At 50.0% G+C, this 19,527-nt stretch overlaps 5 protein-coding genes and 1 pseudogene across 6 annotated transcripts; 3 read left to right on the top strand and 3 right to left on the bottom strand.

Annotated features, from left to right (window-relative positions):
• Nucleotides 1-5,056: 5,056 nt before the first annotated feature.
• Nucleotides 5,057-6,216, bottom strand: M431DRAFT_461055 (annotated as a pseudogene; the record flags this gene model as incomplete). The annotated part of the gene is made up of 1 exon: nucleotides 5,057-6,216. A coding segment is annotated over one exon (929 nt), but the record flags the coding sequence as incomplete, so codon positions are not given.
• A 522-nt stretch (nucleotides 6,217-6,738) lies between these two features.
• Nucleotides 6,739-8,249, top strand: M431DRAFT_483509 (hypothetical protein; the record flags this gene model as incomplete). The annotated part of the gene is made up of 5 exons (XM_024916125.1): nucleotides 6,739-6,933; nucleotides 6,978-7,042; nucleotides 7,184-7,474; nucleotides 7,541-7,746; nucleotides 8,113-8,249. 5 exons carry the CDS (start codon nucleotides 6,739-6,741, stop codon nucleotides 8,247-8,249), a joined length of 894 nt encoding a protein of 297 aa, XP_024773034.1.
• A 4,591-nt stretch (nucleotides 8,250-12,840) lies between these two features.
• On the top strand, nucleotides 12,841-13,426 carry M431DRAFT_460922 (hypothetical protein). The gene is made up of 2 exons (XM_024915353.1): nucleotides 12,841-13,313; nucleotides 13,388-13,426. The coding sequence occupies exon 1, from the start codon at nucleotides 12,964-12,966 to the stop codon at nucleotides 13,270-13,272; it is 309 nt and encodes a 102-aa protein (XP_024773033.1). The 5' UTR covers nucleotides 12,841-12,963; the 3' UTR covers nucleotides 13,273-13,313; nucleotides 13,388-13,426.
• Nucleotides 13,389-14,273, bottom strand: M431DRAFT_460908 (hypothetical protein). The gene has a single exon (XM_024915352.1). It carries the CDS (start codon nucleotides 14,052-14,054, stop codon nucleotides 13,506-13,508), a length of 549 nt encoding a protein of 182 aa, XP_024773032.1. The 5' UTR covers nucleotides 14,055-14,273; the 3' UTR covers nucleotides 13,389-13,505.
• A 2,357-nt stretch (nucleotides 14,274-16,630) lies between these two features.
• On the bottom strand, nucleotides 16,631-17,840 carry M431DRAFT_89138 (hypothetical protein; the record flags this gene model as incomplete). The annotated part of the gene is made up of 3 exons (XM_024923984.1): nucleotides 16,631-17,257; nucleotides 17,325-17,703; nucleotides 17,764-17,840. 3 exons carry the CDS (start codon nucleotides 17,838-17,840, stop codon nucleotides 16,631-16,633), a joined length of 1,083 nt encoding a protein of 360 aa, XP_024773031.1.
• A 660-nt stretch (nucleotides 17,841-18,500) lies between these two features.
• M431DRAFT_460890 (hypothetical protein) lies at nucleotides 18,501-19,344 on the top strand. The gene has a single exon (XM_024915351.1). It carries the CDS (start codon nucleotides 18,641-18,643, stop codon nucleotides 18,998-19,000), a length of 360 nt encoding a protein of 119 aa, XP_024773030.1. The 5' UTR covers nucleotides 18,501-18,640; the 3' UTR covers nucleotides 19,001-19,344.
• The last annotated feature ends 183 nt before the right edge of the window (nucleotides 19,345-19,527 follow it).

The raw sequence follows: 19,527 nt of genomic DNA, 5'->3' as shown, positions 1-19,527 counted from the left end.
GCACCGATTCATTTTCCTCTCGTCTTGTCTTATTCCCGCTGCAAGGGGGCATGCAGGCTGCCGCATCTGGATTTGAGAGACACGAGGACAAATTAACTGGAGGTGGGGATACGGAAGCCGAACACCTCTCACTCCCACTCGGCATCACCTATCCGATGGTTGAGAGTCTCTTTCCAAATTCTTTCCGTCCACCCACCTCCCTTTGGAGAGATCTAAGTGGAAGGATCTGGCTATGGCTGTACGGATGCGGCATACTCTGCGGCAACTGTGGCTCTCGGCGGCAGAACGAATTGCGTGTTATACTTAAGGTGGTACACTAGAAGGTTAGTTGGAAGCTCCGTTTATCTCCTATGCCTCGGAGCGATGAGATGCTCGTACTCTGGGCCAAGCAGCGTTTGGCTCGAGTAAACGGTGGTCGACGTAGCGCCAAGGGCCCTCGTCTTACAAATTCTTACACTACCATTATCTGATATATCTCACCTTGGGTTGTGAGGGGTGAGGGTGAGCTACGTTATACGTGGGGGAAGCCATCTTGCACCGGCGTGTAAATACGATGCGCTCCTGTGGATATGATATCCGAGCTGGTCTTGTGAGGCGGCATAGTGTCTCTGCAAGATGCTAATCCGTTCCTCAATCGGTAACACAAGTACTGGCAAGTATATTTACAGATTGCGGTGAAACACGTGTTGAGATGTTGTTGAGGTTAGAATATGGAGGTGGATCTCTTCACCTCAAAGCCTCGGATAAGCAGCTGCTACTCGAGTCAGTTGAACGAGAAATAGGCTATCAAGACATGAAAGAGCCCGCAAACATGCCAATTCCGGCTATCGCGTATACTTCCCCAGGGGCAAACCTAAATCTGGCGGCCAAGAAATTCCAAATTGCTGGAAGCTGGTTAATTTTTGCGATTTCCCTTGGGTCCAGATACTATCACGATGCGATGGGCACGGGAGAACTGTAAGCGGCGTGTCGTTTATGATTCTATTCTGCGGTATGCTTAATGCTTACTTCAATGTTGGCCACACACCCTGCGGCCCAACCAAGGCTCATGATTCAAGCGAATATGGGACATGGGAAGACGACGAGGGATAGAGAAAAAACACCTCAACTTAGGATTCAGCACTCGCCGGATGGTGACCAACCAACAGCTGGGACATGCAAGTACATGCGAGCTCCGCGCAAAAGTTCGCCATGCCCATTCCGCCAAAGGATGCAGGGTAGGCGAATGTACCGCAGGATTGGGTATGGGTATGCGCCTTGACGTATGCTCCGTATGTAGGGCTGCTGTCTGGGTCCCCAGGCTAGGCTTACTTGTGTGGAGTTTCTTCACTGTTGCGTTGGCCATGCAGTAGGAACGTGCTAGACGGCGTGAGAAACGGAGGAATGCTGTTGTCAAGCTGTGCTGTTGATCCTACCGCCTTGTCTTGCAAGCATACCGCTGCTGGCTTACTACAGAAAATGGAAGCGCAATCGGAAGGATTCCTCGCTGGTAGGGAGTACAGTCAGCCGGACTCGAAGCATCCGACCCCGCCATTAGATGTCACCGCTTGCTGCTCGACTCGTCCATTGGGTATACATGGATCTGGATCATGCTCGGTACGGAGCATGGGATGTGTTTTCTCTGTCTCCGTCGAGGAGATGAAAGCCGGCCAGGGAGAGGGGAGGAAAGACAAGACCGATTCATTCATTCCGCAGCCGCGGCAATTAACCAACAGGTCGGTTACGGGGGGACGTTGGGCGCAAAATTGCGATGCTTCCAAATAGTATTCCGTATGGCTTTAGTACCACGAGTCCATGGCTCTAGGGGCTACGGAACGGCGTCGAGTCAAGACAAGAAGAGGCGGCGGCACGGCAAGGGGGGCTGCCGGCTCGCCCTACTCCGTATTACACGCTGCAGATATCCTCTGCTCCGAAGATCGAAGAAAAGGATGCCATCGTCTTGCATGATTCACGCCCTTTCTTCGCTATGTTTGTCTCCGAGCGGCCCTCGGGAAGCAATTGAGTTAGAGCCTTAGTGGGGATGGCGGATGGCTCCAACCAAATTGCCGGAGCAGAACCGCCCGAGCGGCGCCTACAGCGGGATTATTACTAAAAATGCCTAATAGGGGAGGCATGAATATGCGGCGGCGGCTTTGATAGACGAGAAAACACCAGGCAGGCAGATACATTAAAGTACGAGAGCCGGATGGTATGATACCATATTCCCAAAGAAGCAAAAAATTACCAGTAAGACGATGAATGACTCGCCATGGACAACAACACCAAAGCCAGACTGTGAAGGGTAAGGTATGGTTCCTCTATAGCCTTTTCGCAAAATCCTTCCGCTGCACTCCCCTTTCTGTATTCTCTTCTGGTCTTGGAGTTTTTACTCGTATACGAGCAATTCGACTGAGACTAGGATCACTGAGGCTACCGCTGCGCGCTATGATATGGTTAAAAAAAAAAGGACGAGTTGTCAACCTCACAAAGCCCACCCCCAAGTATCGTCGATACGGCATAGCGATAGTATAGTCGCCTACAGCAAGCTCCATAGCGTTGACCAAGGGATGACTAAGGGGTATAAGTCAGGCAAAACCACAAAAGGACTTGAATCTGAACTGATATTGGAGTTTGCGCTACTTGCTTGGCCCCCTCTTGCAACTCCATAATCCTAAGCAACACGCCCTCTTTCTTGCTCGAGAGATGGGGGTTCCGGCTGGGTTGAGGGGATTTACGAGTTTGAGATGATTTCGTGGGCTGAGATTCAAGTCACGCCCAAAAACGGTGTAATGAGGATTCAGTGCATTTCGATATGCGGCTTGGCAACGTTGGGGAAGGGAGATTTGCTATAATTCCGCATCTGCCATCGGGCAAAGGAATTAAAATAATTCCTATCCGATCCTTCTACGCACGTGTATCCGGTATAAGGTAATGCCAAGGCAAGATAGGGGACTCAACCGCATGGACCGGCCGTTTGGGAATGGGAGTCGAGATGCATCCCGGGTCCGTATTGCATCGTATACGCTGGGATCCATAAGGCGTGGCGACGATTTGCTCACCTATATTTCCGGGTCCACTATGATGGGGGAACCGGGACAGAGTTTATGCCCACGTCGTCCGCACGTGTCTTGGCCGGGCCTATTTGCCAACCCAATACTATGGAGTCCGGAGTCTCGGGGGACGGGATGAAGAATAGCGATTGTGTACGGAGTGCGGGAGCGGCGATTGCCTACAGTAGTAATACTACAACGGGATGGGGGGCAATTTGCTGGTTTGTTCGTGGCGTCTGGGGCTGAAATGAAGCTGCTACGAGTACAAGGCTGGGCTTACATTGTTTTTTCTGCTGTGGCTTGATGTTTTTACCGTTGTTGACTAATAATGCTTGGCTTACAGACTCGCGCTTTGTTTGTGTGGCACGCAATAACCAAGCAATACGATGCGATAAATGAGATCGGCCGAGAGGAATATGGCCTAGACAAGGTTGCATTCGCTCATCCAGGAACTTGGACTACCCCATTACGAGTAATCGCTCTCCTTGGCCCACGTCTTCTCCCCATATAGATCTGCCCCAAGGGTCTTTAATTACGGTGAGCTGGTCTAAAAACGGGAGCTCGGATATTACTGCTCTACTCGCAAGGCCAAGCAAAAATTAAAATAAACATAAGAGAGAACGAAGACACTAACACGTTCCGTATAAGCAAGGACAAATACGGGTGCTACAACGGGGGTGTTTATTTTTTTCTTTTCTTGGTACTAGGTTTTGCACGCCAGAAGGAAAATGAAGGCGCCTTCGCCTCGTCTCACACCCCGCAGGTCTGTCTTTTCTTGGCCGGGCGTTACATCGGTTTCCCGTACGAGTTTACGAGTGGCAACGAGCCTTGTTTTTTATTTGATTTGCTTTGGCTCTTTGCTCGGAATAGTTACTAGCATTGGTGCTAATATGATGCTGCTGGGGAGCTTTGCCCCGAGCTAAGGGGGTACGTACTGCTCCGGTTTCTTTCCGCCTTGTACGAAGCAACTTGCATGCAAAGAAGCGAATCACGCATCCGTGCAGCGTACACGTAAGCTAGATAGGGCAAGGCAAAGTACGGAGAAGGGGCAGGGCCAGGCAAGCTAGTTAGATGGGGGTCTGTGGTTGGTAGGGCTGCTGGCTTCTGATTACTTATAGTACGAGGCTTGGTGGTGCCATGGCCAGCCTTATCATCAACATGGGGTCATTGCGTGGGCCCTTTTTTTTTTCTCTCTCTTTCAACCTTATACCTAATACCTAATGGATGTTGCCCTGCGGCTGAGGACTGGACACGGCCAGATGGTCGGACGGTCGGTTTTTGGTGGGATGTGGGAGAGGGATGAGGGGGGGCGTGGCCTTGTTTTTTTGTCTTTTTGGTGAGAAAAAGGAAATATTGAACTGCTTAGTGCCGCCGTGTTTTTCGTACGAGACACCCCTCCCCTTGTGCTTGGAGCCTGTCATTGTTGGTGTATAACATGAGGGAGGCTTGGCTGGGGGTGGTGGGAGGGGACAAGCCTCGTTTGGGGACGGGGTTTAAAAAGCCGCTCGCTTGATTTTATTATTTGTCGTTTTCCCCCGTTCCATTTCGTCTTATAAGTTTGAAAAAGGGAAAGCAAGAAAGGAAAGAAAAAAGAGACGGCGCGCTATTCTTCACAAGACAAGGTTTGCGAAAGGGGACAAGGCGGAACGTCGAAGGGGGGTGTGTGCGGACAAGGGGCGGATGACGATAGCTCAGCAAGTATGAAGCCAAAAGAGCAAACTTAACAGAGAGAGACACAGAGAGCGTGAGAAAAAATTGAAAAGCCGTTGGAGGGAAATAACAAAAGATGGGGCCCATGTAAGAGTAGCGCCATCGTAGATCGGGATGGCTGAATCTCCAACACCTGATTCGTGAGTTTTACGAATGGGAGCTGTTGATTCGCAGAGACTCCGGGATTTCAGGTTCGCCTGGCGTTTTCCCTTTACTCTATTCTTTTTTTTGGCTTGCTGCTTGCACACACCCTTTCATGCTCTCTTTGTGTCTCTGTTTCTCTCACGCCTTTCCCCAATCATCATCTTCGTTCATACATCCCCCATCCCATCCCCCGCGGCCTCGCTCTTTCGCGCTTCACAAAAACACGCGGCATTCCGGAGTTTGGGGGTGGTTTGAGCTAAAGTCGGAGCTTACCCGAAATGCATATGCAGAGCACGCGATTGACGTTGCTTATGGCCGTTTGGCGATGATGGGAATTTGGTGTGTGCTACGGGATGTTGTTGAGAAGGCGTCACATTTGGAAGTAGTGCAATGCAGTGTATTAGTTAACGGAGTAGTGTAAGTATGATGGCGACAAAAGGGCATGGCTGTTGTGTTGCGTACACTCTCTCTTCAATGTTGTCCTTTTGAGTGTAAGTTGGGCTGAAGAAGAAGGTGGCCCGCCATGGTTCGTCATCGTCATCGGCATCGGCATCGGCATCATCTCGACTCAGCAGGTTCTCGATATTAAAATTACTATACAGGATCAGGTAGTTTGTACAGAGTAGTATCTTGAAAAAAATAAGGGTCAATACTACTGTAGCTTTGCCGGAGAGCGATGCTTTTTTTGGGTGTGTCTGGGGGGCGGCCGGTTGCTTGGCATTGCCCCAATATAGCATGTGCCGTTTGGCTGGGCTGATGTGCTGCTTATCAACGGGAACGGAGATGCAAGGACCTTGTGTGTGTGGGAAAGGACGGGAATCCGAATTCCCCAGAAATAAGACCATCATCGGAGAAATGGTCGTGTTTGTATTTACCTTTTTGTCTTTTTTGATCCTGGCATCCTTGCAATGGGTTGTACTGTAATCTGCTTTTGCCGTTGGTAGCAAGTCTGTACGAGTACTAGCCTTGTCTGATGTGTGTAGTAATCTCTCTTCTCTGGGCACTGCCACCTCCCGGGGCTGTTTTGCATGTGTGAGAGACGGGAACTTTACGAAGTAGGTATGGATGTACTTGTAGATGGACCACCCACAACGAGCCGCTACTGTAGCCAGGCCGGCACGAGAATGGGGAGGTGTGTTGCCATTTCTCGGGGACTGTGTAGAGGCCGACGTCAGTTGGACAGCCTTGTTTTGCAAGGCGCATATGGATGGGCTGGTGGATATTAGTAACGGGTCCAACAAAGCAGGGCAGTGAGTAACTAATGGTGCATATCGGTGCAAAGCCGAAGCAACCTTTGAAAGGAAAATCTGGGAAGCAAAGCAAAGCAAATCAGGGCAGGGCAACTCAAAAAAGCATGTGTTCCTACAGGGTAGCAATTTGCGAGGGATGTGTCATGCTCTTGTCGTCATTGGGCATGTCACTGGGGCAGCCTCAGCCTGGCTGGACTAGAGTAACAGCCCGGGGCAATAGCACATGGACCGAACGTGTTTACTAGTTAGATAGGGCAAACAAGAAAGAGGTCAAGACTTGACACACAACAGTTGATTGTTTGGCTTGGCTGTAATTGATGCCCCTTTTTCTGCTCCGGGAATGTAAGTACTCGTACAAAGATTGGATATCCGGATATGGGAAGTGAAGCGCAGACAAGGATGAGAGAAAGCGCATTACTGTATTCGTGGGTAGTAGCCTAACTCCGTACTGAGTCCGTACACAGTCATCAACAAAACCAAAATAAAAATAAAAATGATCAACAAATTATTAACAAAACTTACCCAAGAGAGAGAAAAAGGAAATTGAAAGAGAAAAGAGCCCAGGAAGCGGGGCAGGCCGCACCGCCCCACTGCCAGGGCGCGCCATGTGCCGCCACCTTCCCGTCCGCTATGGAGGAACCGGGACGTGCTACAACAGGCGCTACTGTAGAGCCGGACTGTGCAGTTGCGGCGCTCCGGCACCAGCAATGCAGCAGCAAAATGCACTCCCACAGCGCTACTGTAGGCCTAGCTATGTGCCTAACGGCGCTACGCTGCAGCGCATGTGCAGGTACTCCCAGGTACTTGGCCTTGCCTGGTGTAGGTACTTGGTAGGGCGCTGTAGGGCGCTGTGCTTGTGCTGTATATCCGTACCTCCCACGGATTTTTGATGGCGCTACTTGGCCTTAGGTAAGCTCGAGTGTACATGCAGAATGTTCAGTCCATGTACCGTCCAGTACAATGGGTACGGTTTCGAACTTCTTCATTCAACCGTCATCATCATCATCATCACCATCACCACCTTACGCATTCATACTGTATCCCTTGCAGATCCCCTCGTGGCAGTACCGCACAGTACATACAGTCGCATCTCCCTTCTCAAACGAGGCACAATCAGCAGCACAAGCAACCACAAACCGCCAACACCCAGAAGCGGCTGTACAAGCACGCATGCATAAGAGTGGCGCCCCTTCAGCCCAATGAATGGCCCCTGTCTCGCCATCTGCTGCAGAGTAACAGCGCTGCTGCTCTTCTCTGCTCTGCTCATCAACGCTGCTTTGACTATTCGCACGCCCCCTTGGCCGCTGCTGGGCTGGGTTCCCTCCCGCACAAGTTAGTATGGTAAGCTACCCGCGCGGACACACCTGCTGCTGCCTTGTAAGCTTGCCGGGCGGTAGATAATTAAAGGCCGGTGTCAGGCGGCGATAGGGTCGGTGCTTTGGGTTCGGCCGCTGATCCAGAGCGCAGCGCAGTTACAGTTCGACCCGCTGCGACGCCCGTCTTTGTCTCGCCCAGAGGATGCTGTTTGGCTGTATACTGCGAGGTGCTACTGTACAGCCTCGTAGGGCAAGGGAGGAAGGGGGGTGCTGCGAAGACGAACAATGAATGTCCAGGTTTGTCACCAAGTCTCGAACGGCTTCTGTCTTGCCGGGCCTTGTCCTGGCTGCCTTTGACTTTGCCTTGTCTTGCCTTGTCTTGCCTTGTCTTGCCTTGTCTTGCCTTGTCTTGCCTTGTCTTGCCTTGTCTAACCCAGGTCCAGGGCAGCAACAAAAGTGCGAGATAATGCAGGCATCGCAAAAAGTGGAAATGCGAGATGGCTCGAGTCATGGGGACGATTGGACGGGCTTCAACTAGCTGCTGCTTGATCCCCAAAGACAAAATACAGTAAAGAGGGACAAAAACCCTTGACAACCCTTGACGTTTCGCGCCTAGGCTATGTACATGGCGGGCTAAGGCTCGCGGAAACTTGACACAAACAGACGCTCGGCCTGCGAGCCACCGAGTTCCTGCCGCCGGCATGACGATGCTAAACGTTGGTGCCATTATGAGTGCTTCTAGGCGCGAGTACCGTAGCATCGCGCAATATCCCCGAGGCGAGAAGCTGTGCAGGACATGACCGGACATGGCGCCTGCATTCGACTACCAAGCAATAAACACCAAACAAACCCGAGGCGCGATACAAACCAGCGCTTCCTGCTGCTCCAATTGGTGGGCTTAGCTGACGACCCCGCAGACCCGCAGCGTCTGCCACACCCCTTTCATCTGTCGAAGGCTTCCAGAAGGCTTCCAGATATTTTCCTTTTCCGGGCAATCCCCTCTTCTGCGCGTGTGCGAGCTTTCCCATGATCATACAGTACAATCTACAGGTCAACTTACCGAAACATGCAGGATTCGCTTGTGTGCTTGTGCTTGTACCTGTGCTTGGTGACACATTGAGGCATTTTGAGGGGTAAATGCAGTAAATGCAGGGCTTCTCTATGCCTCGTTTGTGCGTTTCCGTCTGTCATCGCTCCCGGCCAGTGGTCATCAGGATCCAAACCATCTTCATCAACAAACGCCCCTCAGACAGAGCTTGGTGTTGAGTCGCCGACTGCAGGGCTTCTGGCAATTTGTTGCCGTGCTAGACAAAGTATTACAACCACGAGCGGCTCTCGCAGCCAAAGACCGTCGTGTTCGTCACCAGAAGTGGGAATTAACCAGACGCTCACTACAGGCATCGGAGTTGTAGCGGACAATTGCTTCTTTACTTTGTCTCTGTCTGTCTCTCTTCTTCACCCCCCTTTTTCTTTCTAAATCATTACAAGATGCCGTATATCCAGAGGGCGGGTATTCGCTCGGCGAAGCCATCGGAATGAGGAGAACAAGGAAGAGGGGGGAAGGCCCATGGGATGTGTGTGTGTTTCCCTCATGTTTGTTGCGACATGTGAGTTGGGCCTGACCTGCTGCATGAATCCCACCGGCAAAATAGGATCGTCCAACGCAAAGCATGACCGATGCTGATTGGAGAGGCTAGACAGAAAAAGACACCCAAACGAGTACACGAGGCTAATTTTCGAGTAGCACAAGGCTCCAAGCAATGATTGCAAAGCACGGATTCTGGACTTTCATTTTACCTGTACAAAGTCCGCACTCCGCAGCTCCGAAACTCGTCGTCGTACCATAATTCAAGACAACGGGCGTAAACCTCATATCGACTCATGCGCTGTCAGTTTAATTAATCAGCTTGATCATACTTGGCAATTGCTTCTTGCCACTTTTGTTCTCAGTCAAACCGTCAAACGGGCGTCAACCACCGTCTAAGCGGGCCCTGCTTTGGAGATAATATCATGTACGGTAATGAGTCTTTTGGTTGGGGGGAAACTCAATCCACATCGGGCCGCGTACTTTCGTACCTGGAACGACTCAAGATGGCCTCTCCTTAGTGAGATTACTCGAGTCGCCGTGGCGTGTTGATATCTGCGGGAAGTACAAACCACGCCGTTTCAAGGTTTGCGCAGGCACAAAAAGTCACATCACACACTCATACGCAGACTGCCGGGTCAAACCTTTTGCGTGTGCCCTACACCGACACCGTAATTCATCAGAAACGGGTCCGACTTGCTCCCTCGCTAGGCAGCAACGAAATCCCCTCCTGGGCGTGTGTGTTGCTCTGCTTATGACCAGCACGGCACGATACCAGTCTCCTGATCCTTCTGGAAGCTAAAAAAGCCTCGAGCAGGAAGCAAAACCATGTCCGCTCGAGCAGTGTGACGAGCCCGGAGCCCTGCCGGAGGTGCCGGGCCCTGAGCGGGAGCCAAAGTCGGTGCTGCATGGCACGACACAGATCCGGCGTCGCTCGGGGTCATCGGAGGGGGGGACCCTGACAAGATTTAGAGGCAAGAAAGGGACAGTCATCATCGAGATTTGGGGAGGCAGAAATCTGTTTTGGGTCGACGCTTGCCTTGTTTCTCTGCATCATCTGCTTTTTTCCCCCGTGGGCAGAGATGAGGGCTAGAACTTTTACGCCTGCACGTCGTGGGCTAAAGTAAGCACTACAGCATCTATCGAATGACATTGCCAGCAAAACGCACACACGCACACGCACATCAGGAGCAACAAGAAAAATAAAGGCACAACAGAAAAAAAAAAAACCACACCCGTCCCTTCAGGGCCTAACCGTTATGCAGGTTCTCGCGGAATAACGGTATGCAGGGCTCTTTAACCTACGCCCGTCAGCTTGGGCCCCCAGTGGGGGTGAGTCGTCGAAACGAAATTGGGACGATGACTCGTTGAAGCAATTGCCAGGCAGTAGTCTGTTTGATGGAGACCTCCAACGAAGGTTGTAGCCGTTTGTGTTGTCTTTAAGGAAACGCTTATCACTGATTTGTTAAGCGTTTTTCTTCACCGGCACTTGAGGAGATTTTGCTAGATCTGATCCTTGAGCGTTCAACGACACTATCGAATCACGCATCCCCGTTCTCCATGCCGCTACTTCCAGAAAGGCAGGAGACAATGCGACGCCCGTGCCAGTTTGCTGGATCTCTAGCCCGGAAAAGAGGTAGCTTGGGTACTGTTACTTTGACTTGCCGGATGGATGTGTTCCCACGCCTTGTATCCGATGCTGCTTTCGGAACTCGCATTCGAATCATATGCTGAGACGATCATGCCCAGTCTGTCACTCTCAAACAACATCAACAACAATTACGTGTCTTTTTGAGTTTCACTTGGTCTTCGTCCTCGTTGACGATGCCGTTATTCCGTCTCCTTAGTGTATGGGATACGGTCCTTTTGCGGACGAATACACTCAACCGACTTACAGACGAAAGGTCACGGGCCTCCTCCTCCAGAGACCAGTAAGCATGAAAGCGAGAGCGAGAACGCCAACCTCAGTTATACGCGGAATGCAACGAGCCTAACGGCAAGAGCGACAGGAAGCTTTCTTGGCTTCCCCAACTCGCGGACCCTATTTACCACGTTTGCAGCCTTACAGTAATGACCGGCTCGTCATCTCATTGACTTTTGGGCTCGATGACGGCTTTGCCGCCACGTTTTTTGTCCTTTCTGTGCCGTGTCAACCCACCCTCACTTCACTCTTCACCCTTCACCCTCACACCCTCTCCCCCTTTCTTTGCCTCGTGGCTTCTTTTCCTGGAAGATCCCGCTAATTAGTCAAGTTACGAGTACAATATGGGGATAGGTGGCTACAGACTCTCTTCTCCTGCGTTTACTCTTCCGGGCAAGTTTAGGTCAGCGGTGCCGTGGAGCTTGTCAAGTTCCATGTCATTATTAATTTAGGACCTGGGGGGGTGGGCTTCCGTGAGTTGTCCCGTACTATCGGCTGATGCTGCTGTCACCGTGACCATCAAAGGGGAAAACGCCCGTTATTAGACGGAAATGGAGCAATGTGTTGTCTCTTTTTCCGTTTGTATTTCCAGCGTTTGCTATGCTCAGCTTATGGTGTTTGTCACCCAGCTTTGTTCTTGTGCTGGTGATTGCGATATGAAGCCGGCATGTCACTCCCCCTTCGAGTTGAGACGTTAGGAGGCCGAAGCCTCCAACTCCCGACATCCACTGCCGTGAATGCCGGGAGCAGCTGTGGAACCTAGCTGTCAACTTTCGCTTACTGTCACTTCTCTTTGCGGTCCGAACGAGACTGGGCCCCGTTCCGTTCACCTTGCGAGACGGATAGCCTATGATTGGGGGACCATTCTTCCTCCAGCCCCTGGCTTTGAACATGCTGCTGGTATTTCGAATCTCTCCTCGAGAGATTGTAAGCCCGGGGGAATGGAGTCGGCAACTTCCGTTGAACAAGACGATTATCCGAGCTGATGCTTTGTCATTTCACCCCCCTGGCCTACCACTCAGAGAGAAAGACTATCTTGGGCTATATTACCAAACAACAACTCGACTACCAAAGTAGTCTATAAGCTCGTCACCATTCATCCCCCGGCATTGCCTTGACGGTGGCCAGATTAGGAAACAATGACGGAACGATAGGATCCGACCACGTTGTTGCTGACAAGGTGGCAAACGGAGACGCCCCCTCCTTCATCCCTTCCCGCGCGCATGGAGTTTGACACGGCCAGACTGTACTTACTCGTGCACTCGCATGTATGTAAGCATGTCCGTGGGTCAGGAAGCCTTCTAGAAGCCTGAATGACATTCCATGAGGAGCAGCTTATGAAGCAACTTACCGTAAACAGTAAATGTCCTTCCGGAGCGTCCGTAACGTCCTTTTGAACCCGTCAACCGTTGGATTCTGCTTTGGAGCTAGCCTCACGTCATCTCAAAGGCAATCCACCCATCGCTCATGACAGTGACAAAACATGCGCATAAAGATTCCCCTTTTCAGTCATTGCATTCTACTATTGTGCATTTAGTGTCCGGAGTTGTCAAGTTGAGAAAGTGTTGCAAACCCAACTGCTTGGCGGCCTCTTTTCTCTGTCTTGGTTCCCCGATTGACAACGATGACAATAGCAACCAACCAACGTACAAGAAAAACACCAAGAGGCTTGATAGGGCTGAGGTTTACCGACTGCACCACCGGCAAGGCTGTGCCCCCCTTTGTCAGAGAAAATGGGGACAAAATACGGAGTACAATTAACACTCTTTGGTCGAGCGTTTCATTTTTAGTGCCCAAGTCAAGACACCACTAAAGCTAAAACGGCCCCAAAAAGCTTGCCTCTGCCGCTCCCTAGCACGGGGATGCTAGAGTGTCTTTAGCATTTCTTTAGCAGTCTTTAATGGGCAATGGAGAGCAGGGCCATGCACGATGACGGCTTTTCCCTCGGCCGATTCGGCCGAGCCAAGCCAACCCGGAGGGATGGACCGATCTGGTCGAAGCCCCCGAGATGGCGTTTTTCTCTCGTGTCCAGTCTGTGCTTTTCTCTCTTCTTTTGATGCTGACGCTTAATTCCCCCCATTCGACAGGGCTGCGTGTCAGTTTTGGGGGGGAGGGGGGTGGTAAACAAGAAATACTGTTGTATTTCGCTCTTCTCCGTCCTCCGGAACCACCCCCCTACCTTACCCTCTCTCTCTCTCTGTCTCTTGGTTCTCCCATTTTCCTTTTCGTATGCGGATTCAGAATGCGAGGAGAAGCAAAGCGGGCTAGGCGAGATTCGAGAGTAGTCGAGCCCTTCCGCTCGCCTATCGATCAGTAATTTGGTGAAGAGAGGGGCATGGAGTTGTTGGTTTTTGTTGTGTAAGCCTCTTTTTTTTTTTTTTTTTCTTTTTTTACGAGATGGATCGATAGGCGTCTGACAGGCGGGCTTTCAGATAAATGAACCTCATCAAAAAAGACATTGACATCTTGGAAAGTGGGCTCTTGGAAAAAGATACACCACAGAAGAGAGGCAGAGAGAGAGAAGGAGAGTGTGGGTGATGTGACGTGCTGTTATCCATTGTGTGGGATGCTGTATGAGCAGGGTTGAAGCCTGCTTGCTGCTGCTTTTTTGCTTGCTTGTTGTTTTTCTGCTCTTTTGCTCATCCCGCGCAAAAAAGTTGTCCGACACACGAAAAAGGATTTCGGTGACCAGACTGGGAAAAGAGGCAGGGTTAAAATTTCAGAATGAGGGAGGCTCACAGCCCTGCGTTGCCTTTTCCCTTCCAGGCATTGCTTGTTTCGACCAAGCGCTTTTTCGGATTTATTCGGTGTATGCGTATTATTGCGCAATTGGATGTGTTTTATGCTGGTTGAATTCCTTGCCCTCATCCATCCTCCCCCCACGGGCAAGGGCTTGATATCTCCCCGAAACCTGTTGGGGTCCTTTTTTTTTCTTTCTCTCTCTTTGCCTTTGTTTCCACTTCTCTGTGTCTGTGTGGGTGTCTCTGCATGCATAAAGAAAGAACGTAGCATTGCATATAGGCGAAGATATGGGGGGCCGGCCGGGCCTCGGGAAGCCAAATACCGGAGCAGAATGGATGCTGCGTTACAACTGTACATGTAGTCTGTGCGGTTGCAATGTGCTCCATGCCTTTTTGTGAGGACTTTTTTTTACCTTTTGTTTAAAAATCCCGATGAATCGCGGCGCGTGACATTTCTGGCGGCCCAATCAGCGTCGATGCAATGTCACGGTAACGGGGTGTTGGAAGCTGCCAAATACCGCTTGGTAGGTTTTGGAATGGGGGGAAGAGACCGGAAGGATTACCCTTGGGTGTGGACTCCCGATGTTTTGGCAAATTGATGCCTGATTTTTTGCTGGAATCGGTGATTTCTTTCATCGTTCGTTTACTTCATCTGTGTTGTGGTGTTGCAGCACATACATGTGTCCGTCTCTGAGTATATCAGTCAAGATGGTGATTTGAGAGTTGTATTCATGTGTCATTAACGATGTCAGGGCTTTTGGAAGCTCAATTGCTTGTGTACTGTAGTACAAGCCCGATTAGGAGGTTTTGTGTATCAACGGTGTTCTGTGGTAGATGTTTCGTAATGATATCTGACGGGGGGACTTTGTTTGGGGGGCGTGGGGGGCTCTTGCATGGAGATTGATATGGAGCTCCAGTCGTTTTGGATGGTATTTTACCGTACTCCGTGGCCTGTGGGATGTAAGCTGTTTGTTTATACGAAAGATGACCGGATGCCGATATCCGTATTCCATCGATCAATATTGGGTGTTTATTTTGTTTTGTTCTTGTATTGATGTGGTAGTGGAAGGGAATCATCTTCTCTTAATCTTGTTTTTTGACAAATTATTTGTAATTGATCATGACCAAGATAGCAGTGCCCTGTGTACATCTTATTTATCGTACTTCAACTACGGTTCTAGGACATGAGATGATGTTTAACATAGCTCTGTAGAAAGATGATGATACGCTGTTCCTTATTACTCATTTCTGTTTTCTTATCTGCTGCATTCTCCGGATGACTATCGCGAGATTTGCGGACTTGCGGGACTTGTAATGGTGCTAACCTGTATTGCATCTGTAGATACTGTCAGAGATTGCCGGTAACCGATCCCCAATCCATCGGCCGTCGTGGTGCTTGTAAATACTGAGCTAATAGGTGTTCTATGAAGCACAAGATCTAAAAGGATTCAGTATTCTAAGAGATACTTTATGACCTGTCATCAAATCTTGGTTGGGGGTTCTCACTATTCGATCATTCTCCGGCGGACTTTATAAAAGTCGCCGATGGATAGTCATTCGCCAAGACTTGTTTTCGCGGGGTTCAAGTTAGATACTGGCTTAGAATCGTAGTAGATGTCTATTTTGTGCTTTTGAGGCACGTTGCAGTTGAAAACTGTTAGTTGTGATAACCATGAAAATGTTGTTACAAGTTTTCAATCAGACAGTTTCATCAGCTTCAATGGTACAAAGACTTTAATTCTAGGCTATGTTCTAGAAAAGTTGAAATACAGGACATGAGTCTACCAGTGATGCTGGAGGATATTGGAATTTGGTCAAGCTGAGGTTGTTTAACAATCTAAAGTCTCTGATGTGAACTATAGGTGCTCCGGTAAGAGGTTGAGAAGCTGGATAGCTGAATAGAAGCACCTTGAGTTTACTACCTTTGTTGAAGGGCTTTAGAGTTAAATACGGCCCCCTTTCCTTCACTAGCTACAGGATTCGAGCTAGTCTGCTGCTCACCTCTTTGTCTTTGGCTTCATCACTTTTGTCTTGTGTTCCAATGCCCTGATAGTTCTTTTTCCATCAAATTTCATTGTAAAATACAGCTTTACTCTCACGTATGAAATCATCCTCATTTTTTATATGCACAGAGGCATGGAACAATGAATCAAAAGGGAACCTATTGGCGAAAAGTTTGACCAGCGACCTAGAATCGGCATATGTGAATACATTCCGTTGTTTTGAAATTGAATACAACCACCTGTAGAAAATCGGTCAAATTAAGCTACTAATTAAGTAGATCCTAAAGGATTCAACTACCCACGAGATAAAGCAACAATATTTCCTGCCTTCTTGCCCGAAGATAAGTCACAGTATACTAAATTATGAGAAATAGGGGTTGAGGTTTGAAGGTAGTACTGCAAGTTCTGCATCTTCGAATCATGATTCTCCAATCTTGATAATAATACAGACGCACCTATTCACATTTCTTCTTAGATTAGCTATCCCGAATCATTCACCTGATTTTGATGAAACCCCTTTCAAGGTATGCATCTCGAAGAATCTACGCCTGTCACGTTATGTATAAATTCAAGAACAGGCTTCTGGAACCCCATTTTGGATTGACTCTCGCTAGGTTTCAAGAACTTTTATGTCTTATGATCTGCACATCATTCGTACTGTTCCAGATTTCCAAGCATTCAATTATAAGAATTCACTTACATGACATGATGAGTGTATAGAATGCTGTATATAATGAAGCTAGACTTGCGGAAATGAGTCTGGTGTTGACATCACATATCGGACAAGCCAACTAGATCCTGGCTCCTTATTGTAAACGTTGGAAACAATTAGATTAAAGTTGCGGCGTACGAAACGTATCGTAAATATCTATATGTCTATATAGGAATATTAAAGAAATAACAAGCCGGAACCCAGAGCCTTTACAGTCCCTTATGGGTGTGGCTTGCAGGACTGTGTGCAGTTGCCAGTCAAGGGGTGCTTCTTGTACTGCTCAACGGCGGCGTTCCTGACGGAATAGTCAATGAGCTTACCAACGCCCGGAACAAGAGCTTTAGCAAAGTTAAAGGTCGCCGGAACGCTGAAGCCGCCAAACTGCTTCCTGATGTCGACATCGTTCATGATGCCCGTCGGGTTGACGGTGAAGTCGTTGAGCGGCGGCGAGACCTCTCCGGACAGCAGGTTGGTGGCAGAAGCGTACTCCTGCGTGGCAACAGCCTGAGAGACGCCCAGCTGCTTGACGAGGGCCTGGATGGAGCACGGCTTGTTCTTGGGGTTGAGCAGGAACTTGTTGGCGGCGTACATGGAGGCCATGAAGCGAGTCAGCAGGGCGTTTTCAGCCTTGTTGCTCAGGGAGGACTGGCGGATGGTGAAGGCGCTCGAGGTGACGGGGGCGACGACGTCGGAGATGCGGGCGAGAATGTTGGGGGCCTGGCCGGGAGCGAGAGCATCGCCCTCGACGGCGAAGGGGTAAGTGAGGATGGTGGCATAGACTGCGGTGCCGTTGGGGAGAGCCTCGTTGACAAGGGCGGAGAATCGCTGGGGAGTTCCGCCGACGGTCTTACATTGCAGCATGTTAGTTTCATTGTCCAATTGTTTTTCTTCTCTGTTGCTCAGCTCAACTCACCATGAAGTAGTAGTCGTTGTTGGCCAGCGTTAAGCCGTGGGTGGCCAGAACATCCTGCAGCAGATATGCGTAGCCGCTGAGGGGCGAGTCGACAATGATTGGCTTGCCCTTGAGCTGGTCGATGCTGGTGATGGACGGGATGGACGCGAGCACCAGATCTGGGCCCTGATCCAGCTGGCCGATGACGGTCACGTTCTGGTTCTGGTTGAAGCGGTAGTTGAGCGCATTGTCGACCGTCGCTGTCAGGATGTCGTATTCGCCGTTGAGGATGGAGGCAAAGGCAGCCGTGCTGTTGGGCACCTGGTTGTAGACGACATTGAGGCCGTTTTCGGTGAAGAAGCCCAGCTGGTTGGCGACGGAGTAGGTGGCCGTAGCCAGACTGCGGTATCACAGTCAATCAATGCCTTGGTCAGAGGTTCTAGAGATTCCGTAGACTCACAAGGCGCCGTATTGGACCGTGTCCAGGGCCTGGGCGCAAGCCACGAGACCAGCGAGAGCGAGAGAACGCGACTGCATTGTTCCAATTGACGAGGAGGGAAAGACAAGGAGAGAATGGAAGTTGGTTTTGTGTTTTTGTGTTTTTGTGGCTTTTCTGGTTTCCCCTCTATCCTCTACGTTCTTCAGCTACATAACATGGCGGGCGACACACAGCGCTCGACAACGTAGTTATATGTCTTTCCGATTAGTGACACAATCTACTTGCGACGGGTCGACGCGCAAGGCTCATCTTGGAGTCGGGAGAATCTTCTCGCGAAGCTAGCCCGGTCAAGTAAAGGCATGGTAGCAGACACGTGGTGGATGCGGTTATTTCCAATGCAACTGTATCCATACTACGAGTAACAGGACTAGCAACGGTGACCGGAGCTGGGTCCTAAAACGAGGTCCCTGGTTGCTGTTGTTTGCTGGGAGTTGTTGGTCGAGTGTTGCGGTTGATGGCCGTTTTGGTTCAGTTGCGTCTGGGGGACCTGGTCGAAAGCGGAACCGAGTTGAGCGATTAGTGGCGGGCTTCGGGCAAGGGTGACATTTGCAATGCATTCGGGGAGATGAATTGCTGCTTCTAGTGCTCATCTTGTCTGCAACGGGGAGATATGTGATCCATCTGTGGGATCTGTGCAGGTAGGAACGATCAATGATACCCTCTTACATAGCATCTACGGATACAGAGTATACTGGATGTGGCAGACTCAGACTTCAATTGTCATGGAGACTATCTCGGGAATAGCTGGCCACTAGATCAGATCCCTTGCTAGGCGAGGACTATCCACATCTTCAAGGCAGTAATCGACGCTATTGATCGCTTCTACAGCTCACAAGTGATGAATAGACGAGAGCCCTGTCCAAACTCACGCCTTCTCCCGTCCTTACCGACCTTCTGGTCCGTATTCTTCAGCCCGTCATTTCTAGCGCCCGTCGCAATGAGGCATTCTGCATATGCTTCATCAAGCTGGGCTCCGGGAATCGGGAATACCGCGAATAATGCTTCACCTGGCCTATTGCCATTTGCTCCCCGTCTCGGCATCCCTCCCGTCTTGGCAAATGGGAGACTGGTGGATTTGCCTATCCGCTGTAGGCGAACGTTGACAACTGATTCTAGCCAATTGAGTAACTTTTCCTACATGTGCAGTTGGCCGGGTTGTCAAATGGCACAGCAAAGAACTGCACACTATTCTGATTGACTCCTCACTGCGTATAAGCCAAACATCCACATACTGCGTTCAGCGGCTTGATCCCTCTCTTTATAGACACAAAGTTCCAAGCAGGCTGTTTACGCGGATTCGAAATCGGCTAAAGCCAACTAGCTTGAAACCAAAGTTCTTCTTTAGCAGCGGTTTCGCCTCGAGTCGGGAGCATCCCGAAGTCTTCTGCCAAGACCGACACCCGGACTATGTCGACCGCGAAATGGCTAAATCCAAGCACTAGTTAGTTAGCCTAGTACGCAAAGCATAGTCAGTGACTTGAACTTTGGTCTCCGATTTCGTATCATGCCGCACAATGTTGCCATTGATCTTGCCGTCAATCTTGCCGTCGATAAAGCCGCCACTTTTTAGTTTAATGACGAGTGGGTTTTTCGTTTCCTTAGCGGTTTAAGATGAGCAATATTGCTCTCTTAAGCATGATATGAGGTCGAGAGGTTGTAAAGCGCATCTTGTTGCATGAACTCGGGATATCCGGAACTCATTACCACTTCTCCAAGATAAAAATC

This window comes from Trichoderma harzianum (assembly GCF_003025095.1).
Source record: "Trichoderma harzianum CBS 226.95 unplaced genomic scaffold M431scaffold_8, whole genome shotgun sequence".
In the NCBI taxonomy this organism is placed as follows: domain Eukaryota; kingdom Fungi; phylum Ascomycota; class Sordariomycetes; order Hypocreales; family Hypocreaceae; genus Trichoderma; species Trichoderma harzianum.
This window is presented reverse-complemented; position numbering and strand designations above follow the sequence as displayed.

Coding starts and splice junctions, on each gene's coding strand:
- M431DRAFT_460922 (XM_024915353.1), top strand. CDS start 12,964: ATGGCGTTTTTCTCTCGTGTCCAGTCTGTGCTTTTCTCTCTTCTTTTG.
- M431DRAFT_460908 (XM_024915352.1), bottom strand. CDS start 14,054: ATGTACAGTTGTAACGCAGCATCCATTCTGCTCCGGTATTTGGCTTCC.
- M431DRAFT_460890 (XM_024915351.1), top strand. CDS start 18,641: ATGAATAGACGAGAGCCCTGTCCAAACTCACGCCTTCTCCCGTCCTTA.